General features: G+C 33.7%; 3 protein-coding genes and 1 long non-coding RNA gene across 4 annotated transcripts; 3 read left to right on the forward strand and 1 right to left on the reverse strand.

Annotated features, from left to right (window-relative positions):
* Positions 1-1,564: 1,564 nt before the first annotated feature.
* On the forward strand, positions 1,565-2,347 carry LOC25491520 (uncharacterized). Its single transcript, XM_013599462.3, has one exon. The coding sequence runs from the start codon at positions 1,614-1,616 to the stop codon at positions 2,070-2,072; it is 459 nt and encodes a 152-aa protein (XP_013454916.1). The 5' UTR covers positions 1,565-1,613; the 3' UTR covers positions 2,073-2,347.
* Positions 2,348-3,705: 1,358 nt separating this feature from the next.
* On the reverse strand, positions 3,706-6,040 carry LOC25491521 (elongation factor 1-delta). Its single transcript, XM_024783123.2, has 7 exons — positions 5,886-6,040; positions 5,381-5,481; positions 5,176-5,292; positions 4,822-5,036; positions 4,619-4,732; positions 4,018-4,179; positions 3,706-3,925 (listed from the first exon to the last, which is right to left on the reverse strand). Coding segments are annotated over exons 2-7 (696 nt in total). The 5' UTR covers positions 5,467-5,481; positions 5,886-6,040; the 3' UTR covers positions 3,706-3,923.
* Positions 6,041-6,305: 265 nt separating this feature from the next.
* LOC120580274 (uncharacterized) lies at positions 6,306-6,666 on the forward strand. The gene is made up of 2 exons (XR_005645973.1): positions 6,306-6,363; positions 6,568-6,666. It is a non-coding gene; the product is annotated as an uncharacterized lncRNA (long non-coding RNA).
* An 8,966-nt stretch (positions 6,667-15,632) lies between these two features.
* Positions 15,633-16,240, forward strand: LOC25491522 (uncharacterized). The gene is made up of 2 exons (XM_013599465.3): positions 15,633-15,887; positions 16,004-16,240. The coding sequence occupies exons 1-2, from the start codon at positions 15,773-15,775 to the stop codon at positions 16,132-16,134; spliced, it is 246 nt and encodes an 81-aa protein (XP_013454919.1). The 5' UTR covers positions 15,633-15,772; the 3' UTR covers positions 16,135-16,240.
* The last annotated feature ends 6,126 nt before the right edge of the window (positions 16,241-22,366 follow it).

Genomic DNA, 22,366 nt, shown 5'->3' on the forward strand with positions numbered 1-22,366 from the left:
TGCGACGTGATATAAGGCAATGCAGCAACTGCATTGTGCATGTATGCTCTCATTCTTCACCAAGTATAATTTATTCACCGGAGAATTAAATTCAAAGGTGAAGAATATTAAAACAATAACTGATTCTCTCATAAATAACATGAACATGTACTGCAAGATTATTAACTCCAAGAAGTGTTTTATTGTCTTTCAAATTTAACTACAAACATGACATGTTATTGTCAATGATCTAAACATGGATACTCATGTTTCTCTGCCTACCATTTGCAATTACATTCTCCAAAATCAAAGGGAAAGTTATATATATTTATGCAACAGCAAACATTTTATATTACATGGTTATGGCTATTTCAAAAATCACCAATTATTCAAGATATGTATGCTTGTACTCTTTTGTTTTAACTTTTAGTAACAAAATTAGTATCTTTTTTCCTTTTGTTTAGGTTTATTTAAATGGTGTGATAAGCATTTCGAATCACTTAAACTTTTGGTTGGGGGTTCGATCCATAGGTTGATGTACATGGAAATTCATCATTTGTTAGAGACAACTTTTAAATTCATCATAAGTTATTTCTATAAAAAAAAAAAAAATCAAAATATTTCTATATAAAAAATTATAAGTTTTTTTAGGGGAGTTGTTTTTATATAAAAATTATAAGTTGTTTTCATAAGTTATTCTAGAAAGCATATAGAAATAAGTTAAAAATAATTTATGGACATGCTGTAAATTATTTTCAGAAGCTATCATAAATTGCTAGCTTTTAAACCGGATCTAATCTCTATTGACAGTACGAAAAGAAAGAAAATTGTCAGAATTCATGCATGCATGAAATTCATTTTCTATGCTACCAATGTTGGAATGTGGCTGTCTTCCTCACGTGCAAATGGTTTAATTAATCATACCCATCCATTGAAAATTAAGCAACTTCTAAACATCTTCCTTAGAAAAATTGAGTAGCTAGTAATTAGACACTAATTTTATAGTAATTGAATCCAATCGTATCACAACTCTACATATTTATATATAAACATCAGTGACATCTTGTTCCCTTGATTCTCTTAGTTGTATTTCTACATATTCTAATGTCTACACATCTAACATAATTTCCCCTGTCTCTAAGACAAGTTAGTATTAAAAATAAAAATAAATATACTCCCCTCTGATCACTATTATAAGTAAAAATTAATTTTTTGGATTTTTTTATCTAATAGTTTAATGGCTGAAACTCACACAATTAAATGTGGAGAAGTAGAGTGTCTGAGGTTCGAACCCCAGCCCCTACATAAATTATGCAATGTCCCTACCAATTGAGTTAAGCTCGCGGGAACCAATCTTTCAAATTTATTGAAAAAATAATTTATCAGACATGTATTATGAATCAGATATATTAATTATTCAATGAAACTAAAAAATTATTTTTTATTTATAATAATGACTGGAGTGATTATATCAAATGATAAAACATCAGAAAATTTCATCCAAAGATTCAAACCACACGATTGTAGGATCTCTATATATAATGAACTAGCTTACATAACAAAACTCAAAACCATCTTCCTCCAAAGCTCTAAAAAGCACACATCTTCAAAAAAATTCTAAACTCCAAAAAAAAATGGCTAAGCTTATTTTCTTGTGCTTTTTATTAGCAAATACTATTCTATGTCATGTCATGGCTACAACTACAAACAAACCTCAAATTAGTGTCCAATCTATTTCATCACCATCTTCAAATGCTCCTTCTCAAAGTCCCATTAGTAGCCAAAGAACAAATGAAAAAGAATCCTCTATTGGAAGGAAATTTGGTAAGCACCAACATGATCATATTATTACAGCACCAAGTCCTAGCCCTTTAGAAGGAAGTATTCTTAGTCATCAAAAAACCTCTATTTTGGATTCTCAAGGTCATATTCATTTGGTGAATCATCATCATCATCATCCATTTGATAAGTCTATGGCTGGTGGAGGAGTTATTCTTGGAGGACTTGCCACAACATTTTTGGTGGCTGTTTATTGTTATATTAAAGCCACTTCAAAGCACAATAAGTTAGATAATACTACTACTAGTACTTAGGGTTCTAAAGCCTTTTGCTTCTTTTCTTTTACCTTATTTTCTTATAATATGTACAATATAGTCCAAATGATTTTATATATGTATATGTATGTATATGAGGGTCTAAATGATTTTTGGTTCACTATGGATATCACCTATTCATTGCCGTTGATATATTATAAAATATTAAGTGTTGCCTATTTTATAATATATCAACGAATATTGAAAGTTGATGCATTTTGAATCAAAATTCATTTGCATCATACTCTATGTCACCTTACTTTCCTGTAATGTATAGAAACATTGTATAAAGAAATCTATCTTTATTATGACTGATTTGGTAGTATTTTGAACTTAATACAACATAATGAAAACAAAATCTTTATGAGTGTTACAAAACTCCCTCAAGAATAAGGAAGGACTTGCGATTATGGATCTAAATCTTGTTTTTCTCTTTAAATCGAGCTTTCTATTTTTTTATAAGATAAGGAGGATCTCAACCTGCGGAAAATTAATAACTTTTTTGAAATTTCATACTATTTTTTCAATGGAGAGTATAGCATATATTCGACCTAAAATTTAACATTGAAGTTCTTAAGTTCCTCCACATTTACAATCATGATTATGCTGAAAGAGATTCGAACGAATGACCTCTGATTAAGGTGAAAGATATCTCTTACCCAAGTGCACTTGGTATTCAACTTAATGTTTGTTTGGTATTGCAATGAATTTAGCAATATTACAATGAACTCGCAATCACATCATTGACAAATCACATCTATCATGATACTCTCTTTATTCCATTTTCTCTCAAAATGTAGAATAGATATTATATGCCCTTGAAATATTTCTCTTTTTGCAAAAAGTGTGTAACAAAATCTCAGTGCCATCCTAATTTTACACAATCCTCAGTGATTTTAAACATGCATTAAGTAACATTTGTTCATTGTTTGACAATCGCAGAATTGCAGCCACTATGTGTCAGCGGCTGCAAAGAACTCTACATCATAGTTTTTTTGGAACTTACAAATTAGTTATATCTTCTGAGAATTGATTTTGGGTGATTTAGGGGTTTTTGAGCTGAGGGGATGAGTGTTTTCCATAATTAGTAACTGGCCAAAAGCTGAGGGAAATGAATATGTTTTGTTATGGTAAAGTTGAAATCAATTTACAAAGAAAATAACAGGTATGATACAAATTTGGACTAGTGTACTATTTGGATAACCAACTTATTTACAAGTTATAAAACAAATGTTTATAATAAACGCTCATGTATAAGCTGTACCTACGACAAAAGATAGTTAAAATGTTTTGGTAGAACTTATAAACTATTTTATCTTGGGAAACTTCAGAAAACAAGTTGAAAACAGCTTATGATCAATGTCACAAGCAGTTTTGATAAGTTCACCCAATCAAATTCACAAAACTTGTGCTCATAGATTAGTAATAAGCTAATCGAAACGGACACAAGATGCATCTTTTCCCTTAAACCTATAGACCAGACAGTATTAAACGTTTTTTGCAACATTAACCATTAATTTTTATGTTCAGCTATTTTTAAATTTTCTAGCAAAGTTTGCATTGCCAGGGGTTTGATTAGACGATACCCCATGAAATTTTGATGTCAAATGATCCAAAGAGTGCAAACCAAGAATCATAGCTTAAAAAACACGGCACCTTAAATAATTATAACACAATCCAGATAATGGTGATCAAATCACAGAGACAAAAATATCATCAAATGACAGCAACAACAAGTAAGTTCCCAAAAACAAAAATCTCATCTCAGGATAATATTATCACTTGATTCTCATTTCTAATAATTGCAATGTCTGCCCACTACCATGATCTCCATGCCATACGAATGGCAGATTCTGCACCAAAGAATTTGATATAGCATTAAGATATGCAGCTTATGAGAAAAAATATAAAACCAACAGACAAATAACATCTGAAAATTACTTACAGATTTTATTGAAGGCAACAATGTCACAGCTCTGGACATACTCATTGATTGGCTCAGCAGTAAGACGATCCTCAACCATATCGTCGACGGAAACAAGATCATCCACAATAGTAAGCATAATTTGAAGTTTCTTGATACCGTACCCAACAGGAACAAGTTTGGCTGTGATAGTAATAAACTAATATCAGAATCAGAGATAGCTAGTCTAGATAAATAAAACAAACAAATAAAATTAATAGTAAAATGACTACAACTTCTCTGCAAAACGAAGACTAAGGTATACTTTTACACATCTGAAAATAGTTTCTCTTTTACAATTGAAAAACAGTAAGTTTGATGGTGCACAAGTGAGATGAGTGTTGTAGCCCGGACAAGTTTGTTTTCACTATTTTGGATAAATAATTAGACTATTGGATCGAGTGAGATATGATGGGACTTATTGACCCAATAGTGGAAAACAAACTTGTGCATCGTAACTGAAACTTGTTATCCAGAATCATATCATATATTATACAATCAGAATAAAAACAATCAACAAATTTGAAATGTGCAAATATAGATAGACAAAAAAATAAGAACTGTAAAGAGAAAAATAACATACATGCACCCCAGAACAACCCTTCCATCTGAACAGATCTCACTGCTTCTTCGAGCTTCTTCATGTCGGTTTCATCATCCCATGGCTTCACATCCAACAGTACAGATGATTTTCCACCTGGAATGGAATCAGCAGAAAACCAACACAATAAATTGATGTCCAGCCGGATTTCAACAAATTATGAGTACATGATACGATAAACTTACTTTCTTTCTTTTTGCCAGATGCCTTCACAGCTGCTGCCCGTTCCTCAGCTGCCTTCTTCTCTTCCTCAGTCTCTTCGCCAAACAAATCAACATCGTCATCATCATCGTCCTCGGCTTCAGCAGCCTTTGTGTCAGAAACTGGAGGAGTGGCAACAGCATCTTCAGCCACAAGAGAAGATTCCACGGTGACACCAGATCCCTCACCAGAAACACCACTACAGACAATATACCCGATTAATTTGAAAAAACTACACAAATGTAGAATAAAATTTGAAAAAGCTACACAAATAATGCATAATACAATTAATTTTCAATGTTTCCGTGTAATTGACAAAGATTGGAAGGGGAACTCACGAAATTCTCAACAAAGCATCAATGTGCTTGTACCACCTAGCAACATTCCCATATTCATATGATGGAACTGATGGCAAAGCTGAATAGACAGTGATGTCATCCTTTGAAGCTTGGTACCTAAACAGATCAAATAAAAACACAATTCATAAGAAACAAAATATCAAACAAATAAACAACCTATGAAGAACCAAAAAACATAACCTACCCAGTGATGTAACTGCGTGAGAGAAGGTACTCGTCAAGCTTCTTCAAGCCAGATTCAGCTTTAAGGTTATAGAATGTGACTGCCATTTTTTTCTTCAAGTTCTACAAAACATTCATAACAATAACAAATTATTACAATTATCAACAACCCAACAATATAAATCACTACAAAATTCAATTTTGTTAATTAAAATCAATTACCAAAAACAAAAAATGAAAAAACCCATAAAAAATACACTCAATTCAGGGAAATAAACTATAACAATGACTACAATAGCAACAACCCATTAACATGAATCAACAAAAAATTCAACCTTTTCAATTGAAATCAATTACTATAAAATAAATAATGAAAAACCCAACAAGATAAATCACCAAAAATATCAGTTTTTTACATTGAGATCAATTACTATAAACATAAACACAAATTCAGGAAGGTAGATTACTGATTTAGGTTAAGATCGAAATTAGGGTTTTGAGAATTTGGATAGAGGAAGAAGGTTTACCTGTGTTGAGAGAGGCGAGATTGAAGGCAAGAGCAACGAGATGTAACGACAGTGAGAGTGAATTGATGAGACGGGTTTTGATTGTATAGGAACCCTAACCCGGTTTTGAAATTGGGTGTTTTGGTGGCCCAATTGGATCAAACACGTTAATTACTTGGCCCATGTTTTTCTTAATTTAAAGAGAGTATTGTTGTTCCCACATATAGTTTGGCTGTGCCACACGAGTAAAATACCAAAATGCCCCTCGGCAGTTTGCTACCGAGGTTTTTGGGAACCGGCAGTTAACTGCCGAAGTTTTTAGGACACCGGCGGCAGTTAAGTGCCAAGGAAAACCTCGGTAGTTAACTGCCGAGGAGAATGTTATAAGATCAGAACTTCATAGGAGTTTCCAAAACTCCATTGTTGCGTTTTTAATTTTTGAAGGTGCGATTTTGAGTCATTTGAAGCCATTAGAAGCCAATTTTAATCACAAAAACAAGTAAGTTTTTTGAATCCTATGCAATAGTTGCTTTGTGGTCGAATTGTATGTTATTTTTTGTTAAATTTCGATTATATAGGTTCGATTATATTGATTTGTTGATTTTATGATATGTTAGGATAGTTTAGGTTAGAATGGTTAGAATTGTTAGGATAGTTTAGGTTAGTGTAGGTTGAATTGATCGCCATATTTTTTTAAATGTAGATATGTCTCAGAATCAGAATCAGGGTAACGTTCACGATGATGAGACGAAAAAAGAAAAGTCACCTATGACATGGCATGGAATTGTTTGCGATGGTTCCGAAAAAAAGAAGGGTTCGAAGGTGCCGGTGTACAATCACTCGAGGTTGAGGAGGAGCGGGAGGACATGCTATTTCGGTCCTCAACCAAAACAAGGTACCGCAAGGACTGTAGCGGACAAGCCGATTGATTTGTGTGACGAGGAAGAATGAATGTAATGGCTTTTAATGCCTAATTGTTTTGGATTTTTTTATGTTTTATTTTTGTGTCGCGCACATTTTGTTTGACATTATGGTATTTAGAATAAAATTGCATTTGGAATAAATAAATTTGAAAACAAAATAAGATAATTATTGTTCCATTCAAAACAAAATATATGTTATCACATTACATTGCATTTTACATTACATTCCGAAATTTACCTTCCAGCTGCAACAATCATCTTACCACTGAATGGGGCAAATTCAAACTTGCTAAGCAGCAGGACTCCAGTATTCGATAAGCATCTTGAACGATGGTATTCAAGTGTCAAAAGAATGAGGTGCATTCCTTGACACTTGAATACCATTGTCCAAGATGCTCATCGAATACTGGAGTCCTGCCGATTAACAAGTTTGAATTGCCCCATCCAGGGTAAGACAATTGTTGCAGTTGGAATGTGCATTCCAACCACAACAATTGTGTTACCTTTGAATGGGATAAATTCAAACCTGCAAAACAACAGGACTCAAGCATTTCGCCAAACACCTCATGTTTTCCCTTTGAAAATAATAAATTTTTGTGAGGCTTGCTTTAGATGATGGTATTCAAGTGCCACCGAATTGAGGTTCAATCCTTGACACTTAATACCTTCATCTAAACCAGCATAACAAAAATTTAATATTTTCAAAGGAGAAACATGAGGTGCTTGCGAAATGCTTGAGTCCTGTTGTTTGACAAGTTTGAATTACCTCATTCAAAGGAATACAATTGTTGTAGTTGGAATGCACCTTACCCTAACTAATGACGATCTTGTGGCGGAATCAAACTTTTGATGATATCTTCAGTTGATCTAAGCAACTTCACCCGCATATCGATCCACTGGAACATGTTGTGCTCCCAAAACATGGTCGTCACGTTTTCGTTGAATTGCACATGAACGTCGATCCACCCCGCCATTGTTTTAAATCTACACAATAAGAAACTAAAAACAATCAATCAAAAACACATTATACATACACTCTAAAATTCATAAAAATAACCCTAAAATTATAAATCATATACTCTTACTAAAATAAAAAAATTTATATCATATAACATAAACATCATGCAAATATTTTAACAACATTAATCAACTAACATATACCCTAAAATTTAATTATAACATGTAAATCTACTAAAAAATAATAAATGTACTCAAAAACTAAAAAATAATAACATTTATAACAACTAAAATGTAAGTTAATAGCATTATAATTACTTACTTGTGATTTTGTTGAATAAAGTTTGTTGGATTTGGTTGTGTTTGTTAGAGAGAATTTGAGAGACATTTGAAGAAATTTTGGAAGATAAGATCAATAATGGATGAGAGGAGATTCTCCAGATTTTGTAGTGCAGAAGTTCCTCGGCAGTTAACTACCGAGGTTTTCCTCGGCAGTTAACTGCAGCCGGATTTGAGAAAATTTCGGCAGTTAACTGCCGAAGAAAACTGTCGTAGAAAACGTCGGTAGTTAACTGCCGAGGAAAACCTTCACAAAGTTCTCAAGTTCTCTCAAATCTTCGCCAATTCTTCTTTCACGAATTGCGAGCAAATCAACGGGACACTTATATTATATTCTGTCAAGTTCTCTCAAGTTCTCTCTCGTCCCTATTTTTCCTACTCTCAACTTATTTTTATGTTTTATGTTCATAAAGCAACCTATATTTGCACATTAAAGCAACCTATTTTTGCACATTAAACAAAGTAAAAAAAACCCATGAAATTAAAAATAATGTCATAAAAGTAGAAATATACAAATATACATAATTCAATGTCATCAAAAGACTAAAACTAAAAAATAAGTCATAAAAAAGGAAAATAGTACTACTGGTCCTGATCCTGATGATGGTGCCTCCTCCTCGGCCTCTGGGCTCTCCTCCTGGTCAAAATCGGTGCGATCTGCTCCCTCATATGGGTCATGGCCTCATACCACTGCTGAGGGGTCATGCTCATGACCTCCTCCTGGCCTAACTGCGCATCAGTGTAGGCAACAGCGCCACTAACCATGTCATAGGTGTCAGGCGAGCTTCTCGCCTCATACCGCTGCCACTGCTCTGCAATGATCTGCTCTTCATTTGCAGGCCTCGGAAGATCTCCTGGAATAGGTGGCAAGATCTGAGGGTGAGACACCCTAGTGTACCACAGGACATAGCCATCCGCCACCCGCCATGTATCCTCTCCTGCCTGCTCACCCCGAGCGTCCGCCTTAAGCGTGTGAGTGCGGAAGTCAATGAACATCTGCACAATGGAAGGCGGGGGGAGGTCCCTAACATCAGTCGGATGTCTGGGGATGGTCTGCACGTATCCGTACTGCCTCAAAACCCTCTCGGGCAAGTGACGGTACACCCTACGGACGCCACACATAATCCATCCAGAATACCAGAAAACCTCCTCGAAGTCTTGGATCTCTCTGTGCTCCTCGTACGGCCTCCAGCATACATCATCTAACTGTATACGATCGAGCAGTGACCGATACGTGATCCCCTCCCCATGACCCTTCTGGAGCTTCCACCTCGCTGCAACCGGATAGTTTTCCAGGTAGTCAGTGTTGAGATCAACACTGAAAAACCCTGGAAAATGCGCCAAAAACCATGCCTGCACAAACCAAACAAATAACATTTATAAATTATTACGCATGGAAAAATATAACAAAAAATTAAAAGTTCACAAAAAAATAAAGTTAACATAAATATAAAATTTCAGTTTTCTTACAGTGAGCAGTGTCACGCTCCCCCCAAGCGCTCTGTGTCCAGGCCTACATGCATCCGCCAACTCGCCTTATAGGTAAGCGAGGGTTATAGCTCCCCAGGAATAATTACGCATCCCTGCGTAGCCGTCCGCCATGGTCGTCAAATATATCAGCTCGATGCGCTTGTTGCTTCTATCGCCAAACAACAAGCATCCGACCAAGTACAGAAGGTAACACCGGACGCAGTATGTCCTGACCCTCTCCAGCTCCTCAACCTCCTCAGGATCCTCCGTACCCGCCAATACGTTGGCCCTACCAAGGTACGAGGTATAGAAGTCCCTCAGCCTGGGGTAGCTAATGTACCCACCGTACTCCTGGTTGCAGATCTTCTCAGCCTCATGCTGGGCCACACCAAGATACGTCATCAGCAGTGCCGCTCCCTCATGCTTGGGCATCTTCTTCCCATGGGCCAACATCCGCCCCTCAATAGGAAGATGCATGAGACATGCGACATCATCCAATGTCACAGTCATCTCCCCCATCGGCATGTGGAAGGTGCTGGTCTCCGGATGCCACCTCTCGCATAAAGTAAGCAGCAGGGCATGAGGCACGGTGGAGTACCCCAAGTAGACCAAGTCATGTAGCCCGCTCTGCTGAAGCGCATCCCAAAACCAATTCTCATTCCCGTTAGGGCGTCCGAGAGTGAGAATCTTCGCCCCATGATTAATCGGTTTAAGCACGCGGGTCTTACGAACCTGAAATAATAGAAAAATAAATTTGGTTTAAACAAAAACACATATAAACAAAACAATTAAACATAAAAAATAGAATTAAAAAAAATAAACATATAACAGTGTATATAATAATTAAAACAAACACACATTTAAAGAAAATAATTAAACATAAAGAAAAAGAATTAAAAAAAACAAATATAGAGGTGGATATAATAATAAAAACAAACACACATTTAAAGAAAATATTTTAACATAAAGAAAAACCAATTAAAAAAAACACATATAAAAGTGGATATAATAATTAAACAAACACACATTTAAATTAAAGAAAATATTTTAACATAAAGAAAAAAAAATTAAAAAAAATACACTTACATTATTTGAATTATACCAGAGTGGCAACGCCACATGACCGGCATAAGAGTGGAGCAAGGACAAGTCAGCCGGTCCACCAGGAAAGGGAGGGTCCGTAGGTAACACCTCCGGTGCAGCAGCTGCTGCAATGTCATCCTCGTCTCCTGCATCCTGCTCATGTGGTATATGATCCTGGTCATATCCACCGTCCGTCACATCATGATGTACCTGATCCTGATAGTTCAGGTACTCCACCCCAGTCTGGTCAACAGGCTGTGACGGGTCAACAACCTGTGACTCCTCAGGCTGTGTAGCCTGAGAGCTTCCTGAGCCATCTCCCCTCCGACCTCTACCCCTCTTTGGGATGTGGGCACTCTGTCTCTCCCTGCGGTGGCTCTGAGTCATGGCACGCCTACCACCAATCATCCTCGATGGATCAATGGGGTCCTGATCGGCCATATCTACAAAAAATAAAAAATAAAAATTAATATCATTCAACCACTTTATCAACAAACAGTAAACCTAAACAAAACCTACACTTTCACATTCAACCTAAACATAACCTAAACATAACCGCTTTCACATTAAACCACTTTACCAAAATAAAGACATTGATTGAACCTAAACATTATCATACACATTATCATTAACATTCAAACGCAAAAAATCAAATGCATTATCATACACATTCAACCTACACTAAACATAATTCAATATACACATTCAACCTAATTCAATATACACTTTTTCAATATGCATTCAACTTAATTCAACATACACGTTTTCGAATTACAATCAAGATCGTATCCAATACCTAAACTAACTAAATAATCAATAAAATTGTCATTGACACATTTTATCAAACACTTTGTGTGCAAAGTATCAAACATACTCAAAATGTGTTATTTTGCCACCAATCAAAACCACATTATACCCTAACATCATTCAATCATCAATTAAACCAACTACATTCAATTATAAACTACATGCACTCATAAAAAATTCAATTCATACATTAACCCTAACCACATGAAAACTACCATTTTTTTTTTAAAAAAACCTACCCAAACTAACATTATGATTAAAAATGAGTCAAGATACTTACTTGTGATTAAATGGAGATGATGCACTTGATTTTGCTGAAAAATCGAATTTGGAGAAGTTGGATGGTTTGGAAGAAGTTTTGAAGAAGCAAGCAATACTGGAAAACTGAGTTTCTGCGTTCTGGTTATGTTCAGTTTTCCTCGGCAGTTAACTGCCGAGGAAATCCTCGGTAGTTTGCTGCCGCCGGTTCACTCAAAACTTCGGCAGTTAACTGCCGAAGGGCATTTTGGTATTTTACTCGTGTGGCACAGCCATACTATATGTGGGAACAACAATTCTCATTTAAAGAAACGGGTTTGATAATCCTCTCAGTGCTACGATCTATAGAAAGTTGATGTTCACACTTGAAAGAGAGTTAAAACACATCATGAAATGATCTACGCCAGTTAATTGTCGCCGGTAATTAACTATCGTAGTTTTGAATGACATGCACGTATCGACAGTTAGGTGTCAAAGCATGGGAGCATCAGCAGTTAACTGCCAATGAGATTTCGGTAGTGTAAAAAACCCAGCTATTACCTAATTTTTTGGTTTTTTTAATTCATTATGCAATTGATGTTATTGCATTAGTTAGTTGTTTATTTATAGTTATGATTGAAAACGCGGATGATGGTTGAGACAAAACCTATTTTTGTTGATAATTTCGGAGATGTCACACCGCCTAAGGTTGAAGTCAAGTCAAATATTGATGGAGTTTCCGTCCATGTAGAAGCTTCATTATATGTTAACTCCGATGCCGTCCCACTTGATACCAACGAAGTTGACACGGCACAATTTTTTCTGAACAAGTTAAATGGAAAGATAGGGATGACTTGCTTAATGGGGTACGTCGTCAAGCAAATATTGCGGGATTTAAAATTGTTATAAGTAGATCCAATTTGATCAATCCAATGTTGCAACTATTGTGTGAAAGGAGTGGTGATCACAAAGTGCCGAAAAAATATTGAAGCATTAAGCAACAAGCTCAAGAAAATGTGGGTGTATATTCAAGTTTTGCGGGTGTCTTAGTAGGGAAACAAACGATTGGAGATTGAATATTCTTGATGGAGTTCACAACCATGAGATGAAGCCAAGTTTAGAAGGACATATGCTTGCAAGTATATTAAGGGATGGTGACAAGAAAATTGTACATGACTTGACCAAGAGTTTGGTGCTTTCAAAAAATATTTTGTTAAATTTTAAGAGAAAAAGACAAGAGTGCATGACAAACATCAAAAACAAATATACAATGAACATCAAAAAATATTCAAGTCAAACAGAGGTGACAAGACGGTGATGCAATATCTAATCTCAAAATTGGAGGAACACAACTATGTTTATTTCACCATAACACAAATTGAAAGTACTACTATTCAAGACATATTTTGGGCTCATCCAACATCTGTTAAGTTGTTTAACAATTTTCCAACAGTTTTGATTATGAACTCCATCTACAAAACCAACATGTACATGATGCCAATGTTTGAGATAGTTGGGGTCATCTCGACCGATTTGACAAATTTAGTTGGTTTTGGATTTTTGACAGCTGGGAAAGAGGATAATTTTGTTTGGGTTTTAGAAACAATGCTTAAACTTCTTAACTCAAAGAGTAATATGTCTAAGGTGGTTGTGACTGACAGGGATGCAACTTTGATGAATGCGACAATAACTGTTCTTTCTAAAAGTAGTGTAATACTTTGTTATTTTCATGTTGGTAAAAATGTTAGAGCCAAGTGCATCACTGAATGTAGAGTGAAATAGAATGATATAAAAAAGGATGGTAAAGAGGTGAAGCAAAGTGACGTAGTGAAGAAGATAATGAGAGCATGAGATGTTATTGTTGAATCACCAACACAAGCATTATATGCAAGTGCATTAATGAAGTTCCAAAATGTTTGTAAAGATTTTCCAAAGTTTCTTAGCTATGTCGAGAGCACTGTATTAGATGTTGTTGAGGAGAAAATAGTGACGGCATGAACAAACTGTGTCTTGCATCTTGGTTACAGAACCACTAACAGAGTTGAAAGGCTCATGGTATAGTGAAGAAATATTTGAGCAATAGTGCTGGTGATTTGGATGCTTGTTGGGAGAAAATACATGATATATTGATGACTGATAACTAACAAACTAATTGAAGTATTTAATAAAATTAGTGGTTCAACTAACTGATAAATGTAAAATTAAATAAAAAGACATTCTTAATTCATAATACTTAAAATTTGTATCAATTTATATTCAAACACATTGTTAAAAATCTGTATCAATTTATAAAAAAAGACATGCTCCCCTTTCTCCTAATATGTTGAAAATTACAGAATGAAAATTGTCGATTATATTTGAAACATATGAAGTAATAATAATATAAATTAAATTAGTGCAATATTTAAGATCAACAATTAACATTATAATGCAATATATAATACTAATAAAATAAGTATTAATATTTATTTTTGCGGTTTAGTTTTGAAAAAGTGATCCGAAATCCGATCCGATCCTAACGATTTTTACAAAACAACATCCAAAAATATTCATATATTTTTTACAGTTTTTTTTAGATCAATTTACAATTTTATTTTAAATCGTTTTGAATTTCAACACCCTAGACCCTAATGCCACTTGAGATAATCCCTTAGATTATTTCTTTAGAGTAGGTAGGAGTCTAACTCATTTAATTTAATCAATCTCATATCCAACAATCTAGTTAAAGACCTCCAAAATAAAAAAGATAGATTTGTTGAAACAAGCAATAGCGTTCAAGAGCTCATTGATGATGCCGAGAAGCAATCCAAATAAACCGTCGGATTTGTTCAAAAAATGGTTGATGCAAGCTAACAATGACATAGACTACGTGGATGAGTTACTCAAAAAGGAAATGATACGAAGGTTATTATTGTCAATTTTTCGTGTAATTGAAAGTTTATACTAGTGTGGAAACATCGAACCAAACTCAAGATTCTTTTCACACTTTCCTCTAGACTATTGAGTTATCGTTTTATTAGACGGTTAACATACTCTAAAAATCTAAACCCTAAAATCTAGACACCATAAATCTCTTCTCAAACACTATCCATCATAATTAATCATTATCTCTCATTGATTATTGCGGATCATATTAAGAAGGTGCATAAGTTTTGATCTATCTTTTTTTTTTTATCGTGTCAACTCTTCGATTCTTAGGGAAAGATGGTCATATGAATCTCTGATAAACCCTAAAGATATAAATAAAATATAGTTAAGAATGGTTTTCTTAGAAATCAAATCCGAGTTCTCCCAAAGTCTTGATTATCTTTTAATCTACAAATATTATGTAATTTTATCATTATTGCCTATCATGTTAAAATTTCAACAAACTTCCAAACTTAAAAATTAACATAAAAAGCAAACATGAAATCTAAAAATTAAATAATCATTAAAATAATTTTCTTTAAAGAAACAAGCCTTCCATCCAAAAAAGCTTAAATGAGATATTATCGTCTCTTCTAATTTAACTAAGATTCTGAACCGCTTTCAGTCTTAAAGATACAATAACATTAAAACTCTTAAAGTAAATTTACTCTTCATTTAAATTATATAAAACTCAAAAAATTAATCTCCGTAATTATACGTGGAAATATATAGTTAAAAAAGAAATGGACCTCCACTTTCTAGATAAAAACGTCCCAAAGTCATACCAATGGATACGTAATGGAGTAGGAAACGTGTGGCAACATATCTGCCTCTCTTCCAGAAGCCCACACAAAGACAAGACACAACCCATCATCTCAAGCTACCGCATATTCCTAATGGGAAAAAAACAAACAAACAACCATGACCATATAATATTACTAACCACCTCATTTCTTCTAGAAAATACATTAATTAATAATTAGAAATTTCACAAAACCAAACATGTCACTTTCACTTTTGTTAGTTTTTCTCGTTTCAGAAAATTTATGTACAATTTCAACATTATATATCACTAGGGAACCTTGTAATTTTCCAACTATATATTAAAATTCTTTCAATACTTCCTTCACTGCTAAACCACTCGTGTTTTCGTAGCTTGCCACAAAAAAAACCTAGGTATATAATATGGTTTTCAATAAAGTTCATCCCATGCTAGTTGTGTTAATAGTTTTGATCATTTCAATTGGGGAGAAGCCTTTAGTTATAGAAGGAAGAGTTCTTTCCTTAATATCTCATCAAGGTTTGTAGCATTAATTTCTTTATTATACTAGATATTTCGTTCTTGTACCTTTTGATGTTATACTATATAGTATATATATATATGGTTGTTGATTGTTGTGTGTGATTCAATTGCAGGGTACTCAAAGATTTTTGCGACGCTTGGGGTTGTTTGCAAGTGTTGTGATGATGGAATCGAAGGTGCCTGCAAAGAAACATGGACAGATTCTTGCTCTAACATACAGTGTTTGCCTTGGAAAACACACTAGTTATGGACAAAGTTAATCTCGTGTAGCATTTTTTTATGACTTATTTGAGATGTACATGAATTTTGAGAAATGGTATGGAACTTAATTATATGATTCGAATTGCTTATTCTCTGTAGTGTAACTTCTTTGAATATTATGGTAAATTTTGGGCTGGGGCGCACCTTGGTGAGAGAAGTCAAGAGTAGGGTACTTCCATAGCCTTACTTTTTTTTTAAAAAAAAAGGCTAAGCGACTTTCGGTTTTAAGATTAAGAGCCCATTTAAAGCATATGATATGAATTTGGTGTCTTACAGATTCAATCAATAACTTTGACGTCATCAATGTTGTAGATTCGGACATATGAATATTTCAAAGAGACGTGAGTGAGAGTGTGTGTGTGAGAGAGATGTCTCATACTATAAATTAAAATAATCAGAAAAAAAAATAAAACAAATTTGAGTTCAATAAACTGTGTCATTTTCAAACATAAGTGGGTCGAAAAGCGGAAGAGAGTGATAAAATAATACGAAAATTGATGTTCATAAGAAGGCTGAAACACGCATATAAAAGACCGTAATACCTCTCGGTAGTTAACTGCCGCCGGATTCACTATTCCTCGGCAGTTAAATGCCGACGATTTTTCGACAGTAAACTGTCACCGGTTCCATTGGCAGTTAACTGCCGAGGAAAGTAATTATGCAGACAATGGGTTCTACATAATTGAACCAAACCATTTTTCAATCAGTTTTTACCTGTAATTCAACCAAAGCATTTCCGAAGGCAATACTAGTCGTACAACATTTATACTCAGTCATATAAACAAGAAAAATACATTATCTTTTATAGTAGTCAATAATTAAATCAATCCGACATTTCGTTAAAATTACACGTATGTTTGAAATTCATCAAAACATTAAAGGGTGTCCATAATTAAACAACACATTACAACATATTACATATCATTAAATTAAATCTCTACTGACATTCTACGCATTTGCATATGGAACGAACATACATATATAATATATTATCTTCCACCATATTGCTAAACATAAATCCAATGTCGCTATCGTCGTGAATAAGCCAAGACACATAGCACGTTGTTTTGAACATGTCTTCGTCTTTATGTTTATCTACTCCTAGGTGGTCAATGCAAGGCATCTGAGCAAATAAGGGACGTGTATATTGAGTTTCACCAAGATGCTCAAAATAAGCGTTAATGTGTGCCTTTAAATCATCAAGAGAGTCGGTCGGCGTTATCATAACCTTAATTGTCTTTTTAAAAGCGGAGTACCTAACACGGTCTTTAATTTTTGCAACCTCAGACATATTTCATTTCACAAAAGCTTTATGAAATAAAATCATTCATTATAATGAAATTAAATGAAACGTAATAACCAATAAAGAATAACGAATAAATCAAATGCGTAAACATTAATAACAAATAAATAAGTATTGCACTAGTTTCACCACATAAAAAGTATATTTTCATATATTTATATAAATTACATAACGTTAGTTATATATTGACCACAAAAAATTGGCGTTACAATATCGAGCCCAAAAAAATATCGGTGTAATTTATACAAAAAAAAAAAAAAAACGGATTAACACCGAAAAAATCACTCATTAATTCCCAAGTGATTGGGGAAGATCAAGTGAAATATAATCTTCTTCATCTTCCCCCAATAACTTCAAATTGTTGCATTGCTTTTTCGGGAGTGTCGCATAAAATAGGTTCCGCTTTGTTTGACTCCTTTTTTGGTTGGGGCGGTTTCTCTCCCTTTTCAAAAATCATGAGATCTCGGAACAAATCATGTTGATCCAAATACTCATCTTCCCAAGTCATTGCATCTTCATTATTGTGATTGTGCCACTTTGTAGATGATGGAGGTAGTGGACAACCATCCTTCAAAAAAATAAGCACGAAATGATTCGGAATTAAGTCAAGGCACATGATGGAACTTTTTTGCTTGGCCGATGGTGGCCCTCTTAATGGGAAAAAAGATTTCGATATTCCAATTTCATGAGTTGTCAAAAAGACCACACACCTCTTGTAATAATTAGCAACAATATGTCCCATGTCCGAAAACGTCAACCACTTATCAACATGTGCAATACCACTCATATTTGCGTGGGATGTAAGCCATTTAAAATGTAGTATAACAATCCTCACCCGCATATACTTCCACATAATCATCTCTATGATCTTTCAACTCTTGAATAAGATGTCTATGAATCATGATATGACTTTCTTCGGTAAATCCCATGAACTCAGCTATAGTCTGAAATCCACAATGTTCATCGCCTATAACATCCGCTACTTTTTCAATAAATGGAACCATGAACTTTTACAATATGAAAGTGCAAAATATATTTTATCCATATCTATAATTTTAATCAAAATCAAAATAATTTTAATCAAATTTTTATAAAAAAAACTATTGTTTGTAGTTTATACACATTAGGACAAAAAAGCATATCGTTAATTATAATAATGTTCATATTGATATAGATTTTGTGATTATCACATAATGTGATTGTTTTCATGTAGTTAGTTTAAATAATTTTTGTTGATATCAATAAATTATATTTTCTTATGAACTAATTAATTTAATAACACAACATACACACACATTGTTATATTACATTTTTTTTTTTTGCGTAAATTAAGTATCCTCCATGCATAATTGCGGAGACTAATCGTTCGAGCATTATGTGATTCAAATGTATGATAACTTCTTTCTCTAAGAGTTTTAACATTGTTGAATGCCAAAGACTAGATTCAAACTCAGGGCTTTGGTTAAACTATAGAAAAGACTCATGCAATCTCATCTAAACGCTCTTGTATTATGTAACAACCTGTTTTTAGTTAGAATTATTTTAATTATTTATTGTTTGTGTTTATATGTATTTTTGTGTGAATATTTGCTTTTGTGTGTATTTGATTTGGGATTAGTGAATTTTTGGCCTAGAAGAGTATTTTAATCATTTTTAAACAAAGGGGTACTTTGGTCATTTGACGAGTAAAGGTAAATTAGCCATTTTATTAAGAAGGTTATTTTTTGTGTTTTATTAATAATAGTTATTTTTACTAAGTTACTAGTGAGTTGGAGTAATTATTTAGGGATGATAATTATTTGAAAATTGTTATTCACACATGTAAAAGACGAAAAGCCCCCTCGGCAGTTAACTGCCGAATTATGAAGAAATCGGCAGCAATTAACTACCGAGGAAAATGTAACACCCCGTTTTCCCAACATAAAAATTTCATAAAAATAATCAGAGTATTCGTATAAACGGAAAGTCACATTCTTTTCTTAAAATCATAAACTGAATAAATAACTATTTATCCTTTAAAATTCAATAACAAAATCTTTAATACTTCGAAGCGGAATTTATTCAATAACTAAAACAGTCTTTGGCACGAAGGCCTCTTCATAAATGTCTTATAAAAATCCAATCTAAAACATAGTCATAAATCTTCAAAAACAATACGTAAGGAATAGAAAAGCAATAACAAAGTTCCCATCCCGTTACGTATCAGAGCACCTAAAACATGCAAGTTACTCATACGAAGAGCAACATTTCCAAGCAGAAGGGGTGAGATTTCACAAAACAATAATATCAAGCATATAATTCATTAATTATATTTAACAACATAAATAACTTCATCTATTAGTATTAATAATTTCTCATGAAGTAATTCTTAATAATTCAACCAACTCCTAATCAGCATTAACTTCATGTTCAGCACGTTATAAACATCATCATTCAGCACATAATAATCAAATCATAACCAACATAGATCATCACATCATAAATATCATCTTTAACACACAACATAATCATCATTTCATAATTACATAACAACACAACTTAATCATCACTTAATGATAATAATCATATACAATACAACATAATAATCACTTAATAATAATAATCATATACAACATAACATAATCATCATCTTATAATGATATAAACAACACATATTCATCAATCTTATAATAAAAACAACAATACATATTCATCATCTTATAATAATATAACCACAACACATTCATCATCTCATCATAATATAACAACACATATTTATCATCTCATAATAACTTAAACAACAACGACACGACTTCAACTCGACAATGCAACTTAGACATCTTATACCTCTTGAACCATCTAGACAAAATGCGACTACGACCTCTTAATCATGCATGTGGTACCATTTAGGACATCAAGCCCCCATCGTATTGAGCGTAAATAGGCTCTCAGAGCATCAAGCCCTCTACCATCGTGTATTATGTATAAATATACATTACAGAGCATCAAGCTCTCTACCATCTCGTATTATGCGTATGCAATGGACTCAACTCCTTAACATTTTAGAACATCGACTTCTTAATACAAATCCAATAAATTGGAACATCATCTTTTATCTTAGACCGACTCATGCAGCTTAGTTAAACATCAAACAGCAACATAGGCAGCATTCAAAAATAGCATGACATAACAATATCAATGTAAGCGAACAATCATCTCAATTATTCATTTAAACTTCAAGTAATGCGTATACATTAGATCACATCATACATCAACATTAACATCTCATAACAGCTTCACGAATTGTAATTAATATCATATTCAAGTCTTAATGCTACGCCAAGGTTCAACTCTCGACAGCTCGTGCAACAAAGGTCGCAAAATCTAACAAGTCACTCTATTTTTGGGTCACTCGCGATCAGGTCAAAATCCCACAAGTTTCATTCTACAATCTTTCCAGGTTCAATCTCATCCTACATTCTCTCCTAATCATTATTAAACATGTTCAGGCACTCAAAAGCATCTAAGGATCAACTCAAAAGTCAAAATCATGAAATTTGGATAGCTCTCTGGTCATGCTCGCTATGGTGAGTTCATCAGCTCGCTATGACGAGCTGCGACGTGCAACTCGCGAGGCGGGTAAGGTTGCTCGCGTGGCGAGCGATGAAGTTCATCACTCGCCGTGGCGAGGATCATGGCTCGGGAGGCGAGCGATGAATGTCGCTACGGGCAGAAGTGCAATTTCACCTAAACATCATCAATTCTCATGATTGAAAGCCTAATCTTGATTCCAAAATTCATCATAAACATTATCTAAGGTCTAGGGACAATCTCTACATCATTCTAACAACTTTTCACCATTTAATCATCAATTCCATCAATTTTAACCTACTTTTCAATTTCTCTAAACTCATTCTACTTCATGTTAAACCTAACCATTGATTCACATACTTAACAGAATTGCAAAGTTAGTCTCACCCTTACCTTAACAATGAAAATCGCAGCTCTCTAGGTGCTTCTCCCTTCTCTTGGTTTTTTCTCTCTTTTCTCCAAAATTGACCGTACGTTATTTTTTCTAAACTAGGTCTCTCCTATTTATAAAAATCCTTAACCTACTTATTTTTCTCTTATATCCAAATCTTAATATTCCATTCTAATATATATAATATTTCTATAACAAATAACAAATATATCTCTATAACATATATATATTTCCACACTAAATAACATATATTTCTACAACAAATCATATATATTTCTACAACAAATCATATATATTTCTATAACAAATTATATATATTTCTATAACAAATCATATATATTTCTACAACAAATTATATATATATATATATATATATATATATATATATATATTACACTAATAAATACCAACATATAACATAACAAAATACCACTCATCAAAATAAATCATATAAATCATACAAATCATATAAGTATATTCTAAACTCATTAAAATAATCAAATAATTAAAGAGGGCGTTACAGAAAACCTCGACAGTTAACTGCCGATGATATGTTATAAACAGATGGCTCGGTGATTGGTGGCTATGCAGCTTGCGGGGGGCTGTTTCGTGATAATTCAGGCTCTTTCCGTGGTGCTTTTTATTGTAACGTTGGTGCATAATCTATTTTTTATGCGGAAGTCCTTGGTATTATTTTTGCTATTGAATTTGCTGCTCGAAATGGTTGGAGAAACATTTGGCTTGAGAGCGATTCTACCAGTGCTCTAATGATCTTCTCGAACTCTTCTTTGGTTCCAATTATGTTACGTAATAGATGGCATAATGCTCGCAATCTTGGAATTCAAATTATTTCTTCTCATATCTTCCGTGAAGGAAACTGTTGCGCAGACAAGTTAGCTGCTTTGGGTCATTCATAGTTGGAGAGATTTGGCTTGACACTCTCCCAAATGA

This window comes from Medicago truncatula, chromosome 4 (assembly GCF_003473485.1).
Source record: "Medicago truncatula cultivar Jemalong A17 chromosome 4, MtrunA17r5.0-ANR, whole genome shotgun sequence".
Classification (NCBI taxonomy): Eukaryota; Viridiplantae; Streptophyta; class Magnoliopsida; order Fabales; family Fabaceae; genus Medicago; species Medicago truncatula.

Bases quoted from the DNA above. Each gene is read 5' to 3' on its own strand.
- LOC25491521 (XM_024783123.2), bottom strand. From the start codon at position 5,466: ATGGCAGTCACATTCTATAACCTTAAAGCTGAATCTGGCTTGAAGAAG. The intron at 5,293-5,380 runs GTAGGTTATGTT...TGATCTGTTTAG, and splicing joins TCACGCAGTTACATCACTGG to GTACCAAGCTTCAAAGGATG. The intron at 4,180-4,618 runs GTATGTTATTTT...TTACTATCACAG, and splicing joins AGGGTTGTTCTGGGGTGCAT to CCAAACTTGTTCCTGTTGGG.
- LOC25491522 (XM_013599465.3), top strand. From the start codon at position 15,773: ATGGTTTTCAATAAAGTTCATCCCATGCTAGTTGTGTTAATAGTTTTG. The intron at 15,888-16,003 runs GTTTGTAGCATT...ATTCAATTGCAG, and splicing joins TTCCTTAATATCTCATCAAG to GGTACTCAAAGATTTTTGCG.
- LOC25491520 (XM_013599462.3), top strand. From the start codon at position 1,614: ATGGCTAAGCTTATTTTCTTGTGCTTTTTATTAGCAAATACTATTCTA.